The sequence below is a fragment of the Nelumbo nucifera genome, chromosome 4, assembly GCF_055504915.1.
Source record: "Nelumbo nucifera cultivar China Antique chromosome 4, China Antique-T2T, whole genome shotgun sequence".
Taxonomy (NCBI): domain Eukaryota; kingdom Viridiplantae; phylum Streptophyta; class Magnoliopsida; order Proteales; family Nelumbonaceae; genus Nelumbo; species Nelumbo nucifera.
In genome coordinates this window covers 89569440-89590626 of record NC_142652.1, presented here as the reverse complement: position 1 = coordinate 89590626, position 21187 = coordinate 89569440, and the positions used below count along the sequence as shown (strand labels likewise).

Below are 21187 nucleotides of genomic sequence, written 5' to 3'. Positions count from 1 at the left end.
ATATATATATATGCATATATTGATCGATTCGATTAAGTATCAGTTTTTTAAGTTAACCGAAAATGGAACTGATACTTCGATTTTTCAAAAATATCAAATCGAATCAATTCACTTAATCATATTTTCCGGTTCCATATTCTCGATTCGATTCGATTTTTCATGGACACCCCGAAACCACCAAACTTTCCAATCGGTCAAGCCATGAGCCAAAATTATAAAAAAAATTCCATGTCATCAAAGTTTGAAACAAGACCACTGCTTGCATATCCCAAACGCCATGACAACTTTGGAATGTATAAGGAATTTGGGGAAGCGAGATTAAAGAGTCCAATTTCCAACATAAGAGCCTTTTGATGGGTCTACAATTCTAGGTTTGAGGCCTAATCTATGCATCCTCATAGCCCCCAACTAAAAAGTTCTGATCCAACAGTTTTGGCGTGAGAAGGACAAACCCTTGGCAATCCTCCCCCATCGTTATCTAAATACAAGATGGTCAAAAAGTTAGAAATCAATTATCTTCGACGGTGAATTTCTGTATCTATCGAATCCTTCCAAAGCTCAAACTCTTTTGGATCGGTAAGCTGTCAACACTCAAGTACCCATCTTGACTCAATACCCAATAGGGCGAAATGGCGAATACTTCAAATGAGTAAAGCCGGTGAGTGAAAACTGAAAAGTCACATACGTGGCACGTGAGACCTAACTCAAATGATAGATACATGACACGTGACAGTTTCTGAATCATACACATGCTAACCAAAAGAGAGGAGAAAAAAACTAGACGGTTCAAATTCCCATGTGAACCACCCCTCTCACACTCTCTCTCTCTCTCTCTGCAAATTTGAGTCCACCACTATTATAAGTTCATTGCTCCATCTCAACCGGCTTATTTGCATTTGTTTATCTCTGCTCTGTGAGGGGCTTAACGATAGACATGTAGTAAGGAAAATGGGTAAGAGAAGACATAAAGATCCCAAATCTCTCACCCTTCCTTCATCCCCTGCTCACTCTTTCTCTTCATCATCTTCGTCGGACTTCGAGTTCACCATCTCTCTATCCCCTCGAATGGCCTCCTCCAATCTCTGTCCAGCCGACGAGCTCTTCTACAAGGGCCAGCTTCTCCCTCTCCATCTCTCTCCCCGCCTCTCCATGGTTCGAACTCTCCTGCTCGCCTCGTCCAGCTCTTCATCTTGCTCCGACTCCACTACCACCGCTTCTCGAGACTCGACCGGCAGCTCCAATGACTCTAGCTCCTCTTTTTCCGGTGACCTCGTCTTGTTCACCGAGTGTGACTCGTCGCGGCCGAGTTCGGTGACAGAGGAAGACGAGTTTAAGCGTCTCAACCACAATTATCACCATCAGAGCCCACAGATCAAGAAATCCAAGTACTTCTCTCTAGCGAGGTTCTCTTCTGTGTTTCGCAAAGACAACAACAAGCATAGAGATCAAGAGAATGCATCGGCTCCTTCTTCTGTGAAGCGGATGAGCGCGTCGGCCAAGGACGTGATAAGGAAGTATTTGAAAAAGGTGAAACCTTTATACGAGAAGTTATCACAGAAGCAGCAGCAACAGAAGACGGCGGCGATGGTAGCAGTGGCTTCGTTGGCGACGAGGACAGAGAAGTCCGGGAAAAACAGAGAAATCTCTGCTTCAAGTACGAGGAAAGAGAACAACAGTGTATTCTCTCATTCGTTCTCTGGAAACCTGAAATACCCACGAAGGAAAAAATGTGTTTCTAGTTGCCCGTCTTCGACGCGGTCATCGCCCAGTCATTCCGGTGTGCTTTGTCGAAGCGGAGTTTTTGGTGGTAACATCGTTGGAAGCATGCAGTATGCAGATTCATCGTCAATGGAGGAGTTGCAGAGTGCGATTCAAGGAGCCATTACTCACTGCAAGAACTCCTTGCTTCAGAAATCAGAACAAAACGCTGGTGAGTAATTAGATCTGAAAGTTAGTGTTAATTTTGCTCAAAAAGAATGTACCTAAATCTCTGTTTAATTTTTGTTCCTTTCTAATCTCAAGAACTTAAAACCAGATGTCTCTTAGAAAAGAATGCATCTAAATCTCTTCTCTTATTAGATGATGATTACTACGAGAAACCCATCTCGATTTTCTCTTGGTTTGGCTTGACAATTTACGTTTACGGATCTGGGTCTTGGGCTCTGAATTTATTTGGCTTAATGGGTGTTCGACTTTTCTGATAAAAGCTGCATCATTTCTTTTCTTCAGTTTTTCTGAATCAACCCCATCTCTTTACTTGAAATTAAAATCAACATTTTTACTAAATTTTGTATAATTTTCACATTGCAATTTAGCTCCGGGTCAACAGGGAACCATCCATGTGCCATACCTTCAAATTTGCTGAAAATTAAAATCTTTTACTCGATATTTTTCGAGGAGATGAGACAGTGATATTTATTAGGAAGCGTCCTATGAGCTTCTCTGTAATCTGATTCCTATTTTTAAATTTAAACAAATAGCAATGTGCTTTTCAATTTTCATTATTGAAGCAAAAAAATATAAAATAATAAACAGATAGGCTTCAATTAAGGAGATCAAGCTTGATAGACTACTGTTAACACCTACGGTCATATATGATGGCGTTTCAGAACCGTATTACATTGTTCGTATTCGTTTGTTGTTTACGCCGGCTCTGAGATCTGTGAATGCGGATAAAATAGACGGAGAGAGAGAAGACGTTTAATTTTTTTTTTTTTTTTTTTTTTAAATCGGAGCATATTGATATTGACACAGTGGGGCCAGTCCATCGAAGAGCTGACAGGTGGCAAGAAAACCGAATCGGGCCTTTGAATGATGAAGCAAATGGATGACATGTGGCAAACTAAAACCAATAACGGGCAAATCGCTGTGGAAGAGAAAATAAATAGTGCAAGAAATGTCTATCTTCGTCAATGAATCTGCACACCTCACCGTACATCTGCTCATTGGCTGGTAAATCTGACAGTTCTTTTACGGGGGTCCAGGCGCCCAGCTAATGGGAACAGTTTTGTCACAGCGGATATATGTACGTAACATGATGCTGACAAAGCCACCCAGCTTTAGCCGTTAGTAACATACATACTTATTATGCTGAAGGGATATGTCCTAGACAACTGGTGGCTTGAATTGCCACGTGGAAAGATCAGCAACCTACAGACTAGCTACGTGTACAAACGTTGGCTTGAAGCAGCAGTTTACAAAAACAAGTCACAACTCACACAAAGACTGCAATTTTAGACCGGGCCGGCCGGCCGGGCCAATCTGTCCGGAGCTGTTAAGCACGAGACTCCATCCACACAGCTTCCCACATGAGCTCTAGCCGCTCATCAAGTATAAATGAGGAAGCGCGTTTGAGATGTGCGGCTGTAGATCATGTTAAAAGTTGCTTTGGGTAGCAGGTAGGGTCTGGCGGTCTCCGGAAACCGGAGGTCCGGAACGATGTGTTTCGTACGCCTACGATGAGAATGTATTCAAATTTCAAAGTTCAAGTAATCCAGATGGATCTGGTTAATGTAAAGGGTAGTTAGGTAATTAAATATGGACGTACCATTGACGGGGAAAATGGCAACAAAGCCAAACCCCATCCATCTGACGACGGACTGTCCGCATTGAATTCGTATCTCCTGCCGCAAAAAGTCAAAGAAAACATTCTTTTTGAGGTAGGCCTGTGATTTGTCGAATCATACATTTAATACTCATCCACATATAATACGATACAGCTGAGCCCATCTTATATGATATATCCACTCTAACCCAACCAAATCCCATCTTCTTTAGAGGATATAGAAAATTAGAAATATAGGCCTATTTAGAGTTCAGTCTGAATCATCTTGAAATTAGAATGAATTAGAATTAGAATGTTCTATTCTTAAACAGGAATCGAAATCAGAATTGGAATAAGTTGAAATGGGATTACATTCTTTAAGAAAGGAGAGAGAATTGTTATTCCCTTAAATAGGAGGTATGCCATTCTAACAGAATGAGAATGGGATTTTGATTTTGTCCAACCAAAGAGTGGGAATTGGAACCCATTCTCATTTCAATTTCAGACCCTTACATGGATCTCATTTAGAAGGGCTGAGCTGAAGATTCAAGGCCCTGTTTGGTTCATAGAAATAGGGGTCTGGAATTGGATCGGAATAGGCTATTCTGTTTCAACTGTTTTGTTGGGCAGAATTGGAAATCCCATTCTCATTTCTGCTTGAATGACATTTTCTCATTTGAGGGAATGGTCATTTCCTGCCCCTCTCTTAAGAATACAATCCCATTTTTATCGATTCCAATTCTAATTTCCATTCCTATCTGAATCAAACAGATTATGGGAATAAACTGTTCTGATTCTGATTTTAAAGGATTCCGATTCTGACAATAAACCAAAGGGACCATCAATTAAGTTGGTTTAGTTGCTTTGAAGCATTCGAGATAAGCTATTTAAAGAGATTGAAGTAAACATCTTAAAAATGACCTAAGAGCCCATTTGGGCTATTAGGATTTTTCGCCATTGTTTATAGGTTGTCTGTGTGAAGCCCACCTTGAAAAGCTAAAAGCACATCCCTCTCAAGGGCAAATACTTTGGTGTCTGGGTTGTTAGGAATGTTCTTGGGGTTGACACGTTATCATGAGGGGCTATAAGAGTAATTGTCCACGATAATCTTTCAACCAAAGCTACAATCATACAAACAATGGACTGAATGGGTTGACATGTCATGCCAAAAAAAAAGTTTCTCAACTGCCAAGGTATTCTCCTCATTTGGGCATATAAAAAGAGAACTGGCTGGTGTAGCCAAGGTTAAAAAAATTTCATATGTATCAGACCGTATTGGCCGATATCTATCATATTGGGAGGCTATTAATACACCTCTACAGGGTGTGTTTCGGGGTATGATTTGGTTCAAGGAGTAGACGGACCTTAAATCAGTACATCGGCCTGTATTGATATTTTGAATCTTGGGTGTATAGCCTAGGGCTAAAACCATGAAATCAAGGTGGGGCCACAGCAAGGCATCAAGAGCTGTGATTCATTGTTTTTTTTTAGCTCAAAACTATGCCAACAGCCATGACAGATTTTCCTCGAAAAGAAAACAGAGGATTTGGAGATGAATAAGGGAGAAAAAAGAAATGAATTATCAATAAGACCCAATGAAACACTATGGCTCACTAAGGTTGTGTTTGGTATCATTGTTGTTTCTACTATCAATGTTTGGATTTTATAATATAATTTTTAATAAATTATTTTGTTGCATCACATCAAATAACCACTTCCACTAAAAAATGCATGCATTGGATTGTTGTTGGCACTTATAATAGAAACATCAAAATTTTGTCAAAAATGAAATTTTTTATGCAAATGATTTCCTATTTTATCAAGAAATTGTATCCATAAACCCCAATAAAATTTATAATAAAAATAACAATGATACCAAACACAACCTTATTAGCGTATAAACCCCACTTACAGGTTTCGCTCTATAAATTCTCCCTCTTGATTTGGGAATAATCTTTTCGCAACCAACCAAGACTGGTCCAAACTAAACATAGCCCACAGACTGGCGTTGTAATATGGCCCTATCTTAATACAGTATTTTCTTTTTGCCAAAAGAAAATCCAAACTAAACATAGACCACCTAATTCCACCACGGGTTGTCACCATCACACTTTTCTGAACAAAATTTGCTTTCTAACGAGATAGATTCTTCTTTGGCCCATTGGACTGTCTAAATGACTTGGACCATCCATTCTCAAAACTTCCCGAGGTGTAAAGGTGAAAAAAAAAGTTGGTTGGGTGAATGGACTTCATATACACTCTGATGGGTTCTGTCAGTTCTCTAGGGAAAGAAATTCCCTATGGTTGAACTTTGGTTCCACTAGGAAAAAGGAAAGTAATATAAAAAGAAAAAAAACAAACAATCTTTTGTTCTCCTTTCTTCAAATTATACACTTTTTTTGGTTGCATGTGAAATGAAAGAAAAACAAATGATGTCCACGGAAACAATGCTAGGAAGGTAATTAGACCGTTGAATATCAAACCATTTTGGTATGAAAATCAAATCAAACCAAATTGCTTTATTATGGTTTGGGTCATTCTGTTGGACTTAACCTAATAAATATGGCCTTTTAGTCATCATAAAACCAATGAATCATCCTAACCGGTATGCTATATAAGCATTAAGTTTGGTTAGAACAATATACTTTTAGGACCCTAAGCTCAATTCTATTAACCATCCAAACAACTTTGAGTTTTTAGTTGATCTAACAAAAAACGAAAAAGCAATTACAAGGAATTCTAACATCAGAATTTACGGTTTGGTTTGGTTCTAAAATTCAAGAAATCAAACTAAGTATAAAAGAATGTCAAACTAAACCAAACCGCCAATTTTCTATTAAAATTTTTTGTTTGCACATATATAACCAATACTAATAATCTGGCAATGTGGAGGAAACCGCCAAGGCAACACAACAGACATATGTAAAGTGCAAAATTTTGTATTTGTACTATTTTGTATGTATTTATATTTGTACTTGTACTCTTTCTAAATTGAGCCATAGGCTCAGTTTGGAAGCAGTATTTATGCTGCTTCCAAAGTCAGCCTTAGGTCTGTAACTTAGTCGGACCATGGCTTAGGACTGAGCACTAGTTTTGAGTAGGTTGAACTGGGTTTTACTTGTGGGTTGGGCCTAAGCCGAGATACCAGCCTAAAGTTGACTTCCAATGGTGATAGGACTGCATGTGCTACTGTTATTCTCATTGTTTGTGATTCTGGATTACTTGTGAGTTCCAAGTGCAACTCATTAAACTAAGAATTATTAATAAGCTGTATGTTCTAACATTGAAATCTAAGGATAATTGGATCAGTTGTCCAATTGTGTATTGATAAATGGGCTATACAAACTCTATCTCTCTCTCTCTCTCTCTTTTTTTTTTTTTTTCTTTTGATAGAGAAATGTGCTACACTGCCCTCTCAAAGGCAAGAAACCCCTTAGACTCTTTTTTTTTGAGCAAATAGATTACAACCCAAAAGTGTCATGAATAAATTATACCACAATATTTCAATGGCATCATGTATAAGCATTATTCAGTTAAAACCGAAAAATCAAACAAAAAATTGTGGTTTTGATTTTTAGAATTATAAATTCGGTTAATTAAAAAAATCAAATTAATCAAACTTTACTATATAACAAGTAATATATATTATATAACATATAATGTTTAATATATAATATATTTATATATATTAATACATAACATAATGAACTTTGATTATATATATTATTGAAATTCAGTTTTAATTAGAATAACTGAAAACTAAACCGAAAATTTCGATTTTAGTTATTTTGAGTTTTTTATATTTCAGTTTTGGTTCGATTTGTATTTTTTAATTTTGATTTATTCGATTTGTTTTTTAACCAAATTAATACAATGCTCACCCCTAATCATATAACTTCATTGTTTGTGAGTAGTGGTTGTTTAATCATTCTTTAATTCCAAGCAATGAATTAAGACATTTGAAAATGTCCAATAAAAAGATATTTGTCTAAATGTCTTTTCACCTTTTTGCATGCAATGTGCATGGTAACTAGTAAGCTTAAGAAAAGCAATTATTACCAAAATTCTCAATACACTCTTTGGTTCAAACTTCAAAGTTATTGTTCACTGCACAAACTCAAAAGCAAAAAGCTTATACAAACAGAACCTTTCTGAAAATGTACTCTTTTTAAAACCACTGTTAATGTCCCTTTCTAAAATATGGCACCTTTTTCATTTTTTGATTTTAGGGGTGCAACTTGGGCAGTCTCGGATTCAACTTTTGCCAAAATTTGAATAGGCCCAATATGAAACCCAGGCCCAAAGTAGTGTAAAATGTTAACTCTTGTCAACCTTAGTTGTACCGTTAATTCAAGTTTTATGTTATACTTAATATATAATAATTTAGTTTATAGATAAAATCCTTGTTGTTTCGGGGTTTAACCTATTTTAGGGATATGCAACTATTCTTGATTGGAGGCATCTAACTTCAAATTTCTCTTCCTATAGTCTTCATCATATATCTCCACCATACTTTGCAAGGTCTCTTGTGAAATGTAATTTTGAGTTAATGAACATTGGCTTAAAAAATACATACAAAATATATCTGAATATAAATATCATATATATGCATATGTATATATTTGTATCTATGAGCTGGGTTGGGCTGAAGATAGGGGTGTAAACGGATTAAATTTGAATTGGATCAGGCAATATCCGAATTCGAATCTGGTTAAATATTCAAATATTCAATTCGAATTCGATTAATTAATTATTTTAGGTAATTAAAAAATATATAAAGTAAATATTTTATTTAAATAAAGTATATAAATATATAAATTATTTATATAATTTAATTATTATGTATATAAATTATATAATATTTAAAAAATTTATATTTTATATATAAGAATTATATAATTGGTCAAATTCGGATATTTATCGAATCGAATCAGGTCATATCCGAATTTGAATCCTGATGCGATGCAATCCGGCTGCTCCTACTTGGCAATGACTTTTTTTCCAGTAGACGACGGACTTGACTAATCTGCACAAAGAGGAATCAGAGAACCCGGGGGTGCTTACCCGGCGAGGGCGTTCCGATGCTTAAGTCAATAACTTGCGAGCTGGTGGTAGCTTAGAAAACAAGAGAGCTAGTGAGCAGAGATTACGCGTACCTTTGCCCCTGGAGGGTCGGGGTTTTTATATACTGGAGTCCTCGCGGGTTTTTTGGAGTGGTTCCGGGATTCTTGCTATGATGAGGCCCGTTTCCGCATTAACAGGAGATAACGCTGCCAGCCAATAAGGCTTATCACTGCTGCCTGAATCGAACGGGGGAGATAAGGCTAGCTGTTACGAGGCGTGATCCCGTAAAGCATGGAATCTGGTGGTGAGATCTTCGGGGTTGTCATGCAGAGGTCGGTCAATATTACCCGAGCTAGTGCCCTTTGGATCCGACCTGGTACGAATGCCGAAGTGCCCTGGAACAGAGGTGGTCCTGATGCGATCGTGTTCCGAGGTGAACTTGTCCCGAGGTGGTTCGGTTATCCGAGCTTGGTCCGTTGTAGACTTGATGCGTCGGAGTGAGCTGTCATCCTGTCAGTTAGATCGTGTCCACATGTCCCCCTATTACTAAGTCGGGCCAAATCACCCTACATCAAATCCGATTAGCTATTCGATATGAATATGATATCCGAATTTAACCGATTAGATACTTAAATTATTTGAATTTGATTCGATTATGTTGAATCTTTAATTCAAAATCAAATTTTCAAATACTATTGACACCCCTAGTTGAAGCTAGGGGTGTAAACAGATTGAATTCGAATTGGATCAGGCAATATCCGATTCGAATCCGATTAGAAAATCTGATATCCAAATTCGATTCGATATCCAACGGATATTGAAAATTAATATCCGAAAATAGAATTTGATTAAATATTTGAATATTCGATTGGATTCATATTCAATTGATTAATTATTTTAGATAATTAATAAATATATAAAATAAATATTTTATTGATATAAAGTATATAAATATATAAATTATTTATATAATTTAATTATTGTATATAAATTATATAAAATATTTTGTATGTTATATATAAGAATTAAATAATCGGTCAAATTCGGATATTTATCGAATCGAATTAGGTCATATCTGAATTTGAATCTGATTAACTATTCAGTAAGAATAGGATATCCGAATTCAACCGGTTAGATATTCGAATTATCCAAATTCGATTCGATTATATCGAATATTGAATTCAAAATCAGATTTTTGAATACCATTGACACCCTTAGTTGAAAGTTAAATGGACCGAGGCCAAGCCAGGTTAGAAAAGATCACCACTAATTAAATTAACTCAACCGATGGCATTTTCAGTAGGGGTGAGAATTCAATTTATTCGGTTAAAAATCGAACCGAATAAACTGAAATAAAAAAAATGAAAACTGAAAATTTTAAAATCAGATCAGGCAATATCCGAATATACTATATATAAAGTATATAGTATATTTTGTATTATATATATATATATAAAATGAGCTAGGGGTGTAAACGGATCAAATTCAAATCAGATCAGGCAATATCCGAATTCGAATTTGATTAAATATTCAAATATTCGATTTGATTTGAATTCGACTAATTGATTATTTTAGGTAATTAATAAATATATAAAATAAATATTTTATTTATATAAAGTATATAAATATATAAAATATTTATATAATCTAATTATTATATATATATATATATATAAATTACATAAAACATTTAAAAAAATTATATTTTATATATAAGAATTAAATAATTGGTCAAATTCGGATATTTATCGAATCAAATCAGGTCATATCCGAATTCAAATCCGATTAGCTATTCGGTATGAATAGGATATATGAATTCAACCAATTAGATACTCGAATTATCTGAATTCGATTCGATTATGTTGAATCTCGAATTCTAAATCAGATTTTCAAATACCGTTGACACCCCTAGCTAAAGCGTTAATGGACCTAGGCCAAGTCGGGTTAGAAATGACCACCGCTGATTTAAATTCGCTTAGCCGATGGCGTTTTTAGTAGGGGTGAGAATTCGATTTATTCAGTTAAAAATTGAATCGGATAAACCAAATTTTTTAAAACATAAATAAAAAAATGAAAACCAAAACCGAAATCGAAACCAAATTACAATAAAACCGAAATAACTGAACCAAAATTTTTGGTTCGCTTTTCGGTTATTTCAGTTAAAAATCAAATTTAATTAATATATATAATATTATATTATAACCTATAATATATATATATATTATGAAATATAATTTCATTATAATACATTATATATAATATATTAATATATAAATATATATATAACCTATAATATATATATATATATTATATTAATATATAAATTTAATTACATTATATAATATATATACATTATATATTAAATATTGTATATTATATATTATATATTATATATTATATAATGTATTTTAGTTAATTTGGTTTTTTCGGTTAACCGAATTTCTAAAACTAAAAACCAAAACTGAATCGAAATTGCTAAAAACTATATTAACCGAACTGAATTACCCAAAAACCAAAAAAACCGAAATCGAATGGCTATTAGACCTGTTGATATACCCCTAACATGCCTATTAGACCTGTTCATGGGTTGGGTAGCTTGACGAGTTGGCCCAGCCTGACCTGATTTAAGTCGGGCTTGGACAAGATTTCAGGACCACGGGCTCGAGCTCAGGCCTAAAATATCGGGCCCGACTTTTTATGGGCTAGGCTTGGGCATTCTCAAAAAAGAGTGGTCTGAGCTCGAGTTGGACTTGATAGTGTAGTATATTAATAAAATATAGTTTATATAATAAAAAAACATATATAATATATTTTTCTTCTCTTTTTTCAAGTAATAATGAGATTTTACTTTTTTTAAAGGTTTCGAGGTCTTTTAATATAAACAAAACAGCTTTTAATTGAATTAAAAAGGAAAAAAATATTTTTTTCCAAATTTCTAGCCGGGCTCAAGTTTGGGCCTGGGATTCGGGCTCAAGAACTAGTCGTGATGGTCGGGTCGGGCTTGGGCCCAAGGCTGAGCATATTCCGTTAATGTAGAGGCAAAGCCCGGCCCGGCGCGGCCCATGAATAGGTCTATTGGCTATATACTGATGCGAACTCGGTTTAAGTGCCGTTTGGGAAGACTTTATGAATTTGTAGAGTGAAGAGATGCTCTTTGCTCTACGCTTCGTAACTCTGAGTCTCTGACCACTCAGCCCCTCTACTGATGACGTCTTGGAGCTGCTGGACCTAAATTCTTGAGGGCATTTTATATCAAACAGCTCTATAATGACTTTGCTTGTTGCGTCTTCTTTGATACTCTACGGGCTAAGGATCTGAGCTCGGGCAGTATCTTAACAGACACATAATCATTGATTTGTTGGACACTTACCTCCTTTTAACAGTCGGGCTGCGTTTCATGGATGAAAGCGAGATGGGCGATCTGCAGATTCAAGTCCGACCTTTCCTTCTCTGCCATACATTCTGTCATGAGAAGCAGAAATCAGACTTCAGAAGTTGCTTCCCTGGACACGATAAACGTCGGCTTTTCCCTCAACCCCGTAAATTTAAGCTCCCTCCTTTCTCTTTGTGGCAAGGAAGGGGATTTTCGACTTGGGTCTTGCATTCATGCCGTCATCATGAAGAATTTTGAGTCTTTCAATCTAAAGAACCAAACTAATATCCGGAATATCCTTGTTGTTTGGAATTCTCTTGTTTCAATGTACTCAAGATGTGGAGAATTATCATATGCGGCTAAAGTGTTTGATCAAATGCCTGTTAAAGATACTGTTTCGTGGAATTCACTGATTTCTGGTCTTCTAAGAGGTCAAGAACTTGATATGGGATTTGGGTTATTTAAAAAGATGCATGGCTCGGGTACTTTTCAATTAGATCGAGCAACTTTGACTACCATTTTATCTGCTTGTGATAAGCCTGATCTTCTTTGTGTGAGCAAGATGGTACATTCTCTGGTGTTCCTAAATGGATATAAGCGTGAGGTTTCAGTGGGAAATGCTTTGATAACTTCTTACTTTAAGTGTGGATGTTACACTTCAGGAAGACGTGTTTTTGATGAGATGTCTGAAAGGAATGTTATCACTTGGACGGCTGTGATCTCAGGTCTTGCTCAGAGAGAGTTTTACGAGGAGAGTTTCACTTTGTTCTTGAAGATGCGGCATGGGGAGGTGGATCCGAATTCTTTGACATACTCGAGCTCAGTCATGGCATGTGCTGGTTTACAGGCACTAAAAGAAGGACGTCAAATCCATGCCCTTGTCCTGAAGTCGGGAGTTCACTCAGATTTGTGCATCGAGAGTTCTCTAATGGATATGTATTGCAAGTGTAATAGCATGGAAGATGCCTGCCGGATTTTTGAGGATGCTGAGGTGCTCGATGAGGTTTCCATTACCGTGATTCTTGGGGGGTTTGCTCAAAATGGGTTGGAGGAAGACGCTCTCCGACTTTTTGTGAAGATAATGAGGGCAAGAATTGAGATTGATCCAAACATGATTTCGGCTGTCTTAGGGGTGTTTGGTGTTGTTACATCATTGGCTTTAGGGAAGCAAATTCATTCCTTAGTAATCAAGAGAAATTTAGGGTTTAATCCTTTTGTAAGCAATGGGATCATCAACATGTACTCAAAGTGTGGGGATCTGGCAGAATCTATAAAAGTATTTGATGGGATGGTTCAGAGAAGTTCAGTTTCATGGAACTCCATGATTGCAGCGTTTGCACGCCATGGTCGTGGTGTTGAAGCACTTCAGTTGTATGAAAATATGAGGTTAGAAGGTGTGGAACCAACAGATGTGACATTTCTTTCATTGCTTCATGCTTGTAGCCATATTGGATCAGTTGAGAAGGGAATGGAATTCTTGGAGGCCATGGTTAATCTTCATGAAATTAGTCCAAGAATGGAACATTATGCGTGTGTGGTTGACTTGTTGGGTCGGGCAGGATGTTTAAATGAAGCCAAGGCCTTCATTGAGGGATTGCCAATGGAGCCTGGTGTTCTAGTCTGGCAAGCCTTCCTGGGTGCCTGTAGTATTTATGGGGATTCAAAAATGGGGAAATATGCGGCAGATCACTTGCTTTCAGTGGCACCTGAGAGCCCCAGTGCATATGTATTGATGGCAAATATATATTCCTCTGAAGGAAGATGGGAAGAGAGAGCTAGGGTTATCAAGAAAATGAAGGAAATGAGAGTAAAGAAAGAGACAGGGATGAGTTGGATTGAGATTGAAAAGGAAATACACAGCTTTGTTGTCGAGGATAGGCTCCATCCACAAGCTGAGACCATCTATGAGGTTCTGGAGGAATTGATTGGACTCATGAGAGATGAAGGATATGTTCCTGATAAGAAGTTTGTGCTTTATGATTTGGACCAAGATGGCAAAGGAGTTTCTCAATGTTGAATCTAGGTATTGTTTGCATGGGTGCAATTTATACGATAAGCTGATTTGAACTTTCCTTGAATTTTAATACCAAAATAAGAAAATGAAATCTTAACAGCAATTTGCACCTGCGGGAGGGGGGAATGAGTAGCAAGAAAGATTACAAGCATACAACATAATAATTTAGAGGCTGTTTGGTACAGTGGCGTTGCATTGCATTTTGGGTTGATCAATACAAATTTGTGAGAAATGTGCTGTCACATCATATATTGAGTGTCACTTCAGTTAGAAAAATGCATGTCTTTGATTAAGCATTGCAATTTATGATTGAAACTCAAATTTGACATTTTAGGTAGAAATAACAATTTGTATTGATCAACTCAAAACATTTCAAGATAGAAAAAACAATCCAAAATGCAACACAACACAATGGTAGATGAACCCTAAATGGTTGTATTGTTGTCAACCTTGATGAGCTTCCCATAATTTTCAGCTATTAGCATCTAATATGTTTAGGTCAAACTCCTCTGTTCTTGTATGTGAATGGAGATGATTTATAATATATTAGCTATCATTCAACTGTTTTAGTTAGAAAATACCTTCATGTTGTAACCATCGGTGTTATTGGGTTATTGTCATCTTTAGATACTTGATCAATAGTCTTCTTCCCTCCATTTCTAAATTCCTTATTGTTTGTATGGTTGAAACCTTTTAGTTAGAAAACACCTTCATGTTGTAACCATCGGTGTTATTGGGTTTCTTCTTCCTTTCATTTCCAAATTCCTTATTGTTTTTTATGGTTGAAACCATTGTAAGGATTGTTGGTTCATTATCTAATGATAGATGAACGAATATCTGTCTATCAAATTCTTCAACAAGATGAGATTGAAACTGAGTAGAGTAGACAGGCAAGTTAGCAAGGCAGTTGGCAATGGTATCTCGTTCATGCTGACAAAAGCTTCAACACCTTACAACGATGATCACCAGAAGCCCCATGACAATCAGGTCTGTGGATGTGGGTCTTATCTGGCAGGTTCCATATGACTGGTTTTGTGAATTCATACAGGTTTGTCAATTCACTAAATCCTTGATGAATAATGGATTTGCAATGTGGAAGTTGAAAATTACACCTACAGTAATTCAGATAATGCAAGAAAAGAAGAAAAGAGGGAAAGAGAAAGAAGAAGAAAGAAGTTTCAGAAATAGGTTGTGGAAGAAGAAAACAAGGGAAGAGAGAAAAGAAGAATTCGAACCACTCTCTCTAGCTCTCATTCATCACTTCTATTAATAATTTTAAGTCTGAGTACAAGTGGCAGCCAACACTAAAGAAATAATTAAAGAAAATAAAAGAAGGTCCACAACTAAGAAACATAACTTTTAAATACTATTTAAAAGAAACAAAGAACACTAGAGCCCATTCTCACTACAGTGGACCACCTGGTAGAAAGAGCTGCTCCATCTCAAGGACTACCTTAAAAGTAGGGGTGTCAATGAACCGATTTTGGGTTGGGCCCCATCCATATCAAAATCAATTTGGATGAATCGAACAGACCAATAAGACATATTTTAATGTTCCAAAGTATTTATTGGATTTGATTGGACCTGATCTATCCATAATGGATTTTTATTGAATTGGGTTGGACTGATTGATTGAACCAATATCCAGTTCATTGATAGAAGATAAGAATACAGATGTCAATGGACCAGGTTTGGGTTGGAACCAAACTGATCCAGAGTATTCATCAAATGAGATTGGGCCTGATCCAGTGGTTCATCTGCAATGAACACGTATTGGACCAAATTGACAGCGCTACCTGAAAGATGCCCTTCCCCTAACTTCTCAGGGTCCACACTCCACAGGTAATGAGACCAAGTGTCAAGCCTTTATCTCTTTCCACATCCCCCTTCTTTTCTCTTTTCATGGTGGATGTACGTCATCCCGTATTAAGATAAAAGGAAATTTTCACTCCAATAAAAGATGCAAGCTTCTATATGACCACCCTAGTGATGAGATGGGCTTCCCTCAGGGCAATCCCATGCCCACACCGTTCTAACCGCCATTTGCAATCTTGAATTGGGAATATCTTCCCAGGGAGATATTCTTAATGGAAGGCTCTCCCTATTCTTAATGGAAGGCTGTAAAGGCTGCTCTAATGGGCTTTGCCCTGACAGAAGCTGAGCTTCCTAGTGATGAACATGTAAACGGAATTGTAACAATGCTTCAATGTTTTTTAGGCCGATGTTCTGCTTGGTCATGTGTAGATAAACTCATTTCAAAACATGTAGTGAAAGGACAACTCCTTCCCTCCTTTCTAAAAAGAGCAAAAGTTTTTTCTTTCCACGGAAATCTAACTTGATTACTTGAGTTCTGAGTATCATACCCATTACCCCAGAATCATGGCCTACATACCTAAAAGCTTGAGGGCTTTAGAGGTTGGGTTTTGGGGAGCAATGGGAACTGGGAATCATCAATATCGAATCCCCCCACTCTTGGAGACCTCATGATCCAAAAGCGTATCCAAGTCCCAAGTAGACATTGCATCCATCACATATGTCATATCTAAGTAATCAACAAGGCATGAATCCTCTCTGAAAAAACGATCAGCACGAAAAAATTGTAAATATAAAAAATAGTTAATCATCAATTAGGTTGATCTACAGTATCATACCGGCATGAATCCCCTCTGCTAGATTCCGTCAGCTCAATTAGTTTGGCCTTCATTAATGGGCAAGAGGCAAAAGTCATATCTAAGTCAAAACACAAAGCAAAGGTCCAGACCGATGGAACAGAGGACCCAATGTTCCAGTATCAATGTCCAAAACTCAACTTGGTATAAAATTTGCACAATCTGGTGATAGGGACTGTCCTATTGGAAAGGCCAGCCCATGGGCTTCTCTGGACAATATATCCAAAATTGACGATTGAGGAGTTTAGATATGCTACCAACAGACGTTCCCAACTTGCGTTTACAGTAAACATCTCCCCATGTATGACAAAGGAGATGTTCCCTATGTATGATTGCAGTGGCATATAGAGACATTGTTGGGAGCATTGTGTTGGTAGCAGATCTCTGCCCACAACTGAGATCTATAATTATAAGGTGTCCGGTTGTTCTATAACAAAGGAGATCGGTTTCTTGTCTCTGCATTGCCATCATCCGTCCTACAACGTGCTTCTAGAGACTTTCAGATTCATTTCTATAATACCCTAAAGATGCCCTCCTATGCTTATTAGCTGTATGTTTAGAGCTGCCAAAATCTAACTAATAATGGAGGTCTTCAACAAATGAACATGATTATATACCATTTGTAGCCTTCCTTCCTTGGACAAAACTACCCTGTTCAACGGGTCAGGTTTCATCTAACCCGAACCCCACTCAATGCAACTTCAACCTGAATCCAATCCGCCTGGCTAAAAAAAATATCAGGAATATCAAATTGACCCGATCCATCCCATATATAGTTCGGGCTACAAATGGATCGAACCGAATCAGATATAATTAGATCCAGATTTGATTCATTTATAATCGAATTTGAATTGGATCTTATTCTCCGGATTTATATTGGGTTCAAATCAAATTCAGGTTCTAGTTAAATATTAAATAGCATAACAAATTAAACTAAAATCATCAAAATATTATGTATTACTAATAAAATGACCAAAAGATGACTTTGATTTATATTTCATGATAAACAGAATAGAAAAATACTCATATAAAACTACACATAATTCAGTAAAAGCACAACATTAAAACCAATTTTACTATATATATATATATCAATTGGGGGATCCAAATATATGGATCGAATTTAAAACACCCTTAATGGGATCGAATTAGAACTTATATTTCAGACAATAGGATACCATTTGCAGCCCTGCACTTACATTCAATCAATCAATTATATTTATATATAACGAATTCAATTTTGCAATATCAACGGGTCAGGTTCAACACGGTTCGCTTAACCCAAAAGTCAATCGATCGGGTCAGTGAGGGTCCACCACTTAACCCGACCCACTTATATCCCCAAATGTTAGGACATGCAAATCAAATATTCAGATGACATTTTGGTCCACTAGCATATATATACCTGGTTTCTTTGATATAGTTGGGGAGTGAGCCATCACATGCCAAGAAAATTTCTCCATGTGATCACATGCTCCGGGACCATCCCATGTTTTAATCTTGTAAGCAAGGAGTCAGGCCTTATCCCTTTGACCATTCCATATTAAATATCCATGCTCATAAAGCTAAATAAAGAAATCATCTACTGTCAAAACCTTTCTAGTAACTTGGAGCTCATAAAACAATTTGTTATATTGCTTCCCATTTACATGCAAAATTAGAGAAATTGAATCCTTCTGTGTTTTACTTCACTTGGGCACCATGTGCTGTTCATGTATTCTATAGAGTCTTAGCATGTTTCACATTCACCAGACCAACTCACTTGGTTTACTTATCACACCATGGTTGGGTGTATTGGCCTGTATCGATTTTTTCAAATTGGTTTAAGGGGTTGGTTTAAGACCCATTTACCCCTGAACTAGGTCAGACCTCACACCAAGGTTGGGTGTATTGGCCTGCAATTTTTTCAAATTGGTTTAGGGGATCAGTTTAAGACCCATTTACCCCTGAATCAGGTCAGACCTCAAAACACCCACTATAGGTAGACCTGGCAAAAAGTTGACCCAACTCGTTAATCTAACCCAACTCAACCCAAAAAAACAGGGTTAAGGTTTCATATTTAGCTACTTGAATGTGAGAATGACCTGACCTGACCCAACCCGGAAAAAACTGGGTTGGGTTGGGTCATGGGTCAATCCGCTGACCCAATTGTCAAGTTTAATTGGGACTATTTTTGCATTGTTAGAAGTTTCCATTTTTTTATTTTTTTCTATTTAGTTTGTACTCTTTAAATTCTTAAATGTTCAAGCTTTTTTATTTTATATTTAGAATTTTAAGTTTAATTCTTTTAATTTTGGCATTTTTCATGTAGTTTTTCTTTATTCTTTTTTAAATTTTAGTTTTTTGGATGATCCAAATTGACTCATGGGTCAACCCTAATCCGAACATTTAGGGTTAAGGTCTAATATTTAACAACTCAACCCAAAATCCAACCCAAAGGGTCTTGACCCAACCCACCCAACCCAATTGCCAGGTCTAACTGTAGGGGCATATTGGAGGGCCACCCATACGATATGTATGGGCTGATACATCCCAATACGTTTCGATTTTTTGAATCTTGAACCACACCTGCTCTGAAAATCAGACTGGATCGGACTGGACTATCGGACCGTTTGACTTGGGAATCGGTCATCAGTCATCACTCTGAATCCATAACCGGGGTTCAGATTGAATGATCGGATTTTTTGATCCGTAACTGATGGCCAGGCGGTTGGTTTTTAAAACCATAAATCACACCTTCCTAACATTTACCGACTGAAAGCGATGATTTTAAATTAGAAGCGCCATCTGTCCATCTTCCCCTTATTAAACTCACTCATAAAAACTACAGAGCACAAGCATCAATGGCCTCCCCAGAGAGTCCGCAGTTAAGCTCTAGATCCATGGAGCCGACATCGAGCCCGCGGATCTCTTTCTCCGTCGACTTCGTCGACGACAATGATTTCATCTCCATAAGCCCGCGCTCTGAGTCGCCAAACAAGTTTGACACAAAACGGGAAAAGGGGCCGGTGCGCAATGTAGATTTCGAGTTTCTTTCTAGCAATTCCACCGGTGATAGGATGTTAACGGCCGACGAGCTCTTCTTTGAAGGCAGGCTCCTTCCCTTCTGGGAAATGCAGCATTCGGAGAAACTAAACAAGATCTCTCTCAAAACAAAGGATGCAGAGAAAGAGGAGAAGGGGAAGGAGGTAAGCAAGGAAGAGAGTGGGGTCAGCTGGTTTGTTGATGATGACCCATCTCCTCGGCCCCCCAAGTGCACTGTTCTGTGGAAGGAACTTCTGAGGTTGAAGAAGCAACGGGCAACCACATTGTCGCCGTCTGCATCGTCGTCGTCGTCAGCATCATCAGCGTCGTCAGATGTGTGTGCCATGGATGAAGGGAATAAGGATCCAATGGAAGACAGAGGAGTAGGGAGCAGAGAGAAGCATAGTAAGAGGATGAAGAAAGGGTTGGAAAGGACAAGGTCAGCTAGTGTTAGAATAAGGCCTGTTGTCCATGTACCCATTTGCACTCAATCAAAGATAAGTTCCTTGCCACCTTTGTTTTCTCTTAAGAAACCAAATCTAGAGAGATAAGAGGACGCTCTGTGACTGTGAAAAAATGAAGACAAGAGAGAGACTCTAGTTGGTTCCTTTTAGTAGGATTGTTCAATGTTTATGACCCTGATTTTTCTTTCTTTTTTGTTTTTCTTTCATAGTTGAATTTTCGTTTTTTCAAGTCAAGTTAGTTGAATTTTCATTGGTGGTGGATTTGTTGCTGCCTTGCATTCGATGATGCAATGTAATTTCTCCCTGTTTTTTATTTTTTATTTTATTCAATCAGTTCAAGTATTCAATAGTTTTCATCTTTTCTCTTATTTCCTGAAAATATAAGAATTCTGAGGTTGAGTGCAGTCTAAAAATCCCAATATTATTTTTATTTCATTTATTTATTTATTTGAATTCATGGGACTACGCAAGAGGGTGGGTTTGGGTCTCCGTCCCCGATCCCCGATAGGGATGGGTTCCCCATGAGGACCCGAATTTCTGAATTTTTTTAAAATAAATTTACTTAATCCCCATCTTCGATCCTGACCCCGATCGGGGATTCCTATTAATCCCCGTTGTTGTCCCCGCCCCGCCAAAACAATCCCCATCCCCAACCCCATTGGGTCAGGGAAGCAGGGTCTCCGTTGGGGATGGGGAAAATAGCCATCCCTAACTACACAATAGGGGTAACCTATCTCCCATACCCACAACATCCCAACCTGGTGGTAATGGGATTTGATCCCAAGTCTTTGCTACAGGGTTAGAACTTTAGGCTGTGTTTGGTTATAGTGCAATTTGTTTGTACTAGTACAAATGTATGGGAGTGCAAATTAAAAAAAATGAAAATTTTGGTTTAATTTTGTTTTAGATTTTATTTTGTTTTGCTTTAGGTCTTATTTTACTTTATATGTACTGCAACCAAACAAAATAAGATAAAATTTGAAACAAAAATAAATCAAAATTTACACCCAAAACATTCACACTACCATAATTTTG

The 21187-nt window shown here is 37.2% G+C and overlaps 2 protein-coding genes and 1 pseudogene across 3 annotated transcripts; all 3 read left to right on the top strand.

Moving 5' to 3' along the window:
* The first annotated feature begins 813 nt into the window (after positions 1 to 813).
* LOC104612093 (putative membrane-associated kinase regulator 1 pseudogene) lies at positions 814 to 2169 on the top strand (annotated as a pseudogene). The gene has a single exon (XR_016085240.1). The product of XR_016085240.1 is annotated as a putative membrane-associated kinase regulator 1 pseudogene (transcript).
* Positions 2170 to 11736: 9567 nt separating this feature from the next.
* LOC104612102 (Tetratricopeptide repeat (TPR)-like superfamily protein) lies at positions 11737 to 14827 on the top strand. The gene has a single exon (XM_010279421.3). The coding sequence runs from the start codon at positions 12010 to 12012 to the stop codon at positions 13996 to 13998; it is 1989 nt and encodes a 662-aa protein (XP_010277723.2). The 5' UTR covers positions 11737 to 12009; the 3' UTR covers positions 13999 to 14827.
* Positions 14828 to 19433: 4606 nt separating this feature from the next.
* LOC104612112 (uncharacterized) lies at positions 19434 to 20556 on the top strand. Its single transcript, XM_010279431.3, has one exon. It carries the CDS (start codon positions 19508 to 19510, stop codon positions 20237 to 20239), a length of 732 nt encoding a protein of 243 aa, XP_010277733.1. The 5' UTR covers positions 19434 to 19507; the 3' UTR covers positions 20240 to 20556.
* Positions 20557 to 21187: the final 631 nt, after the last annotated feature.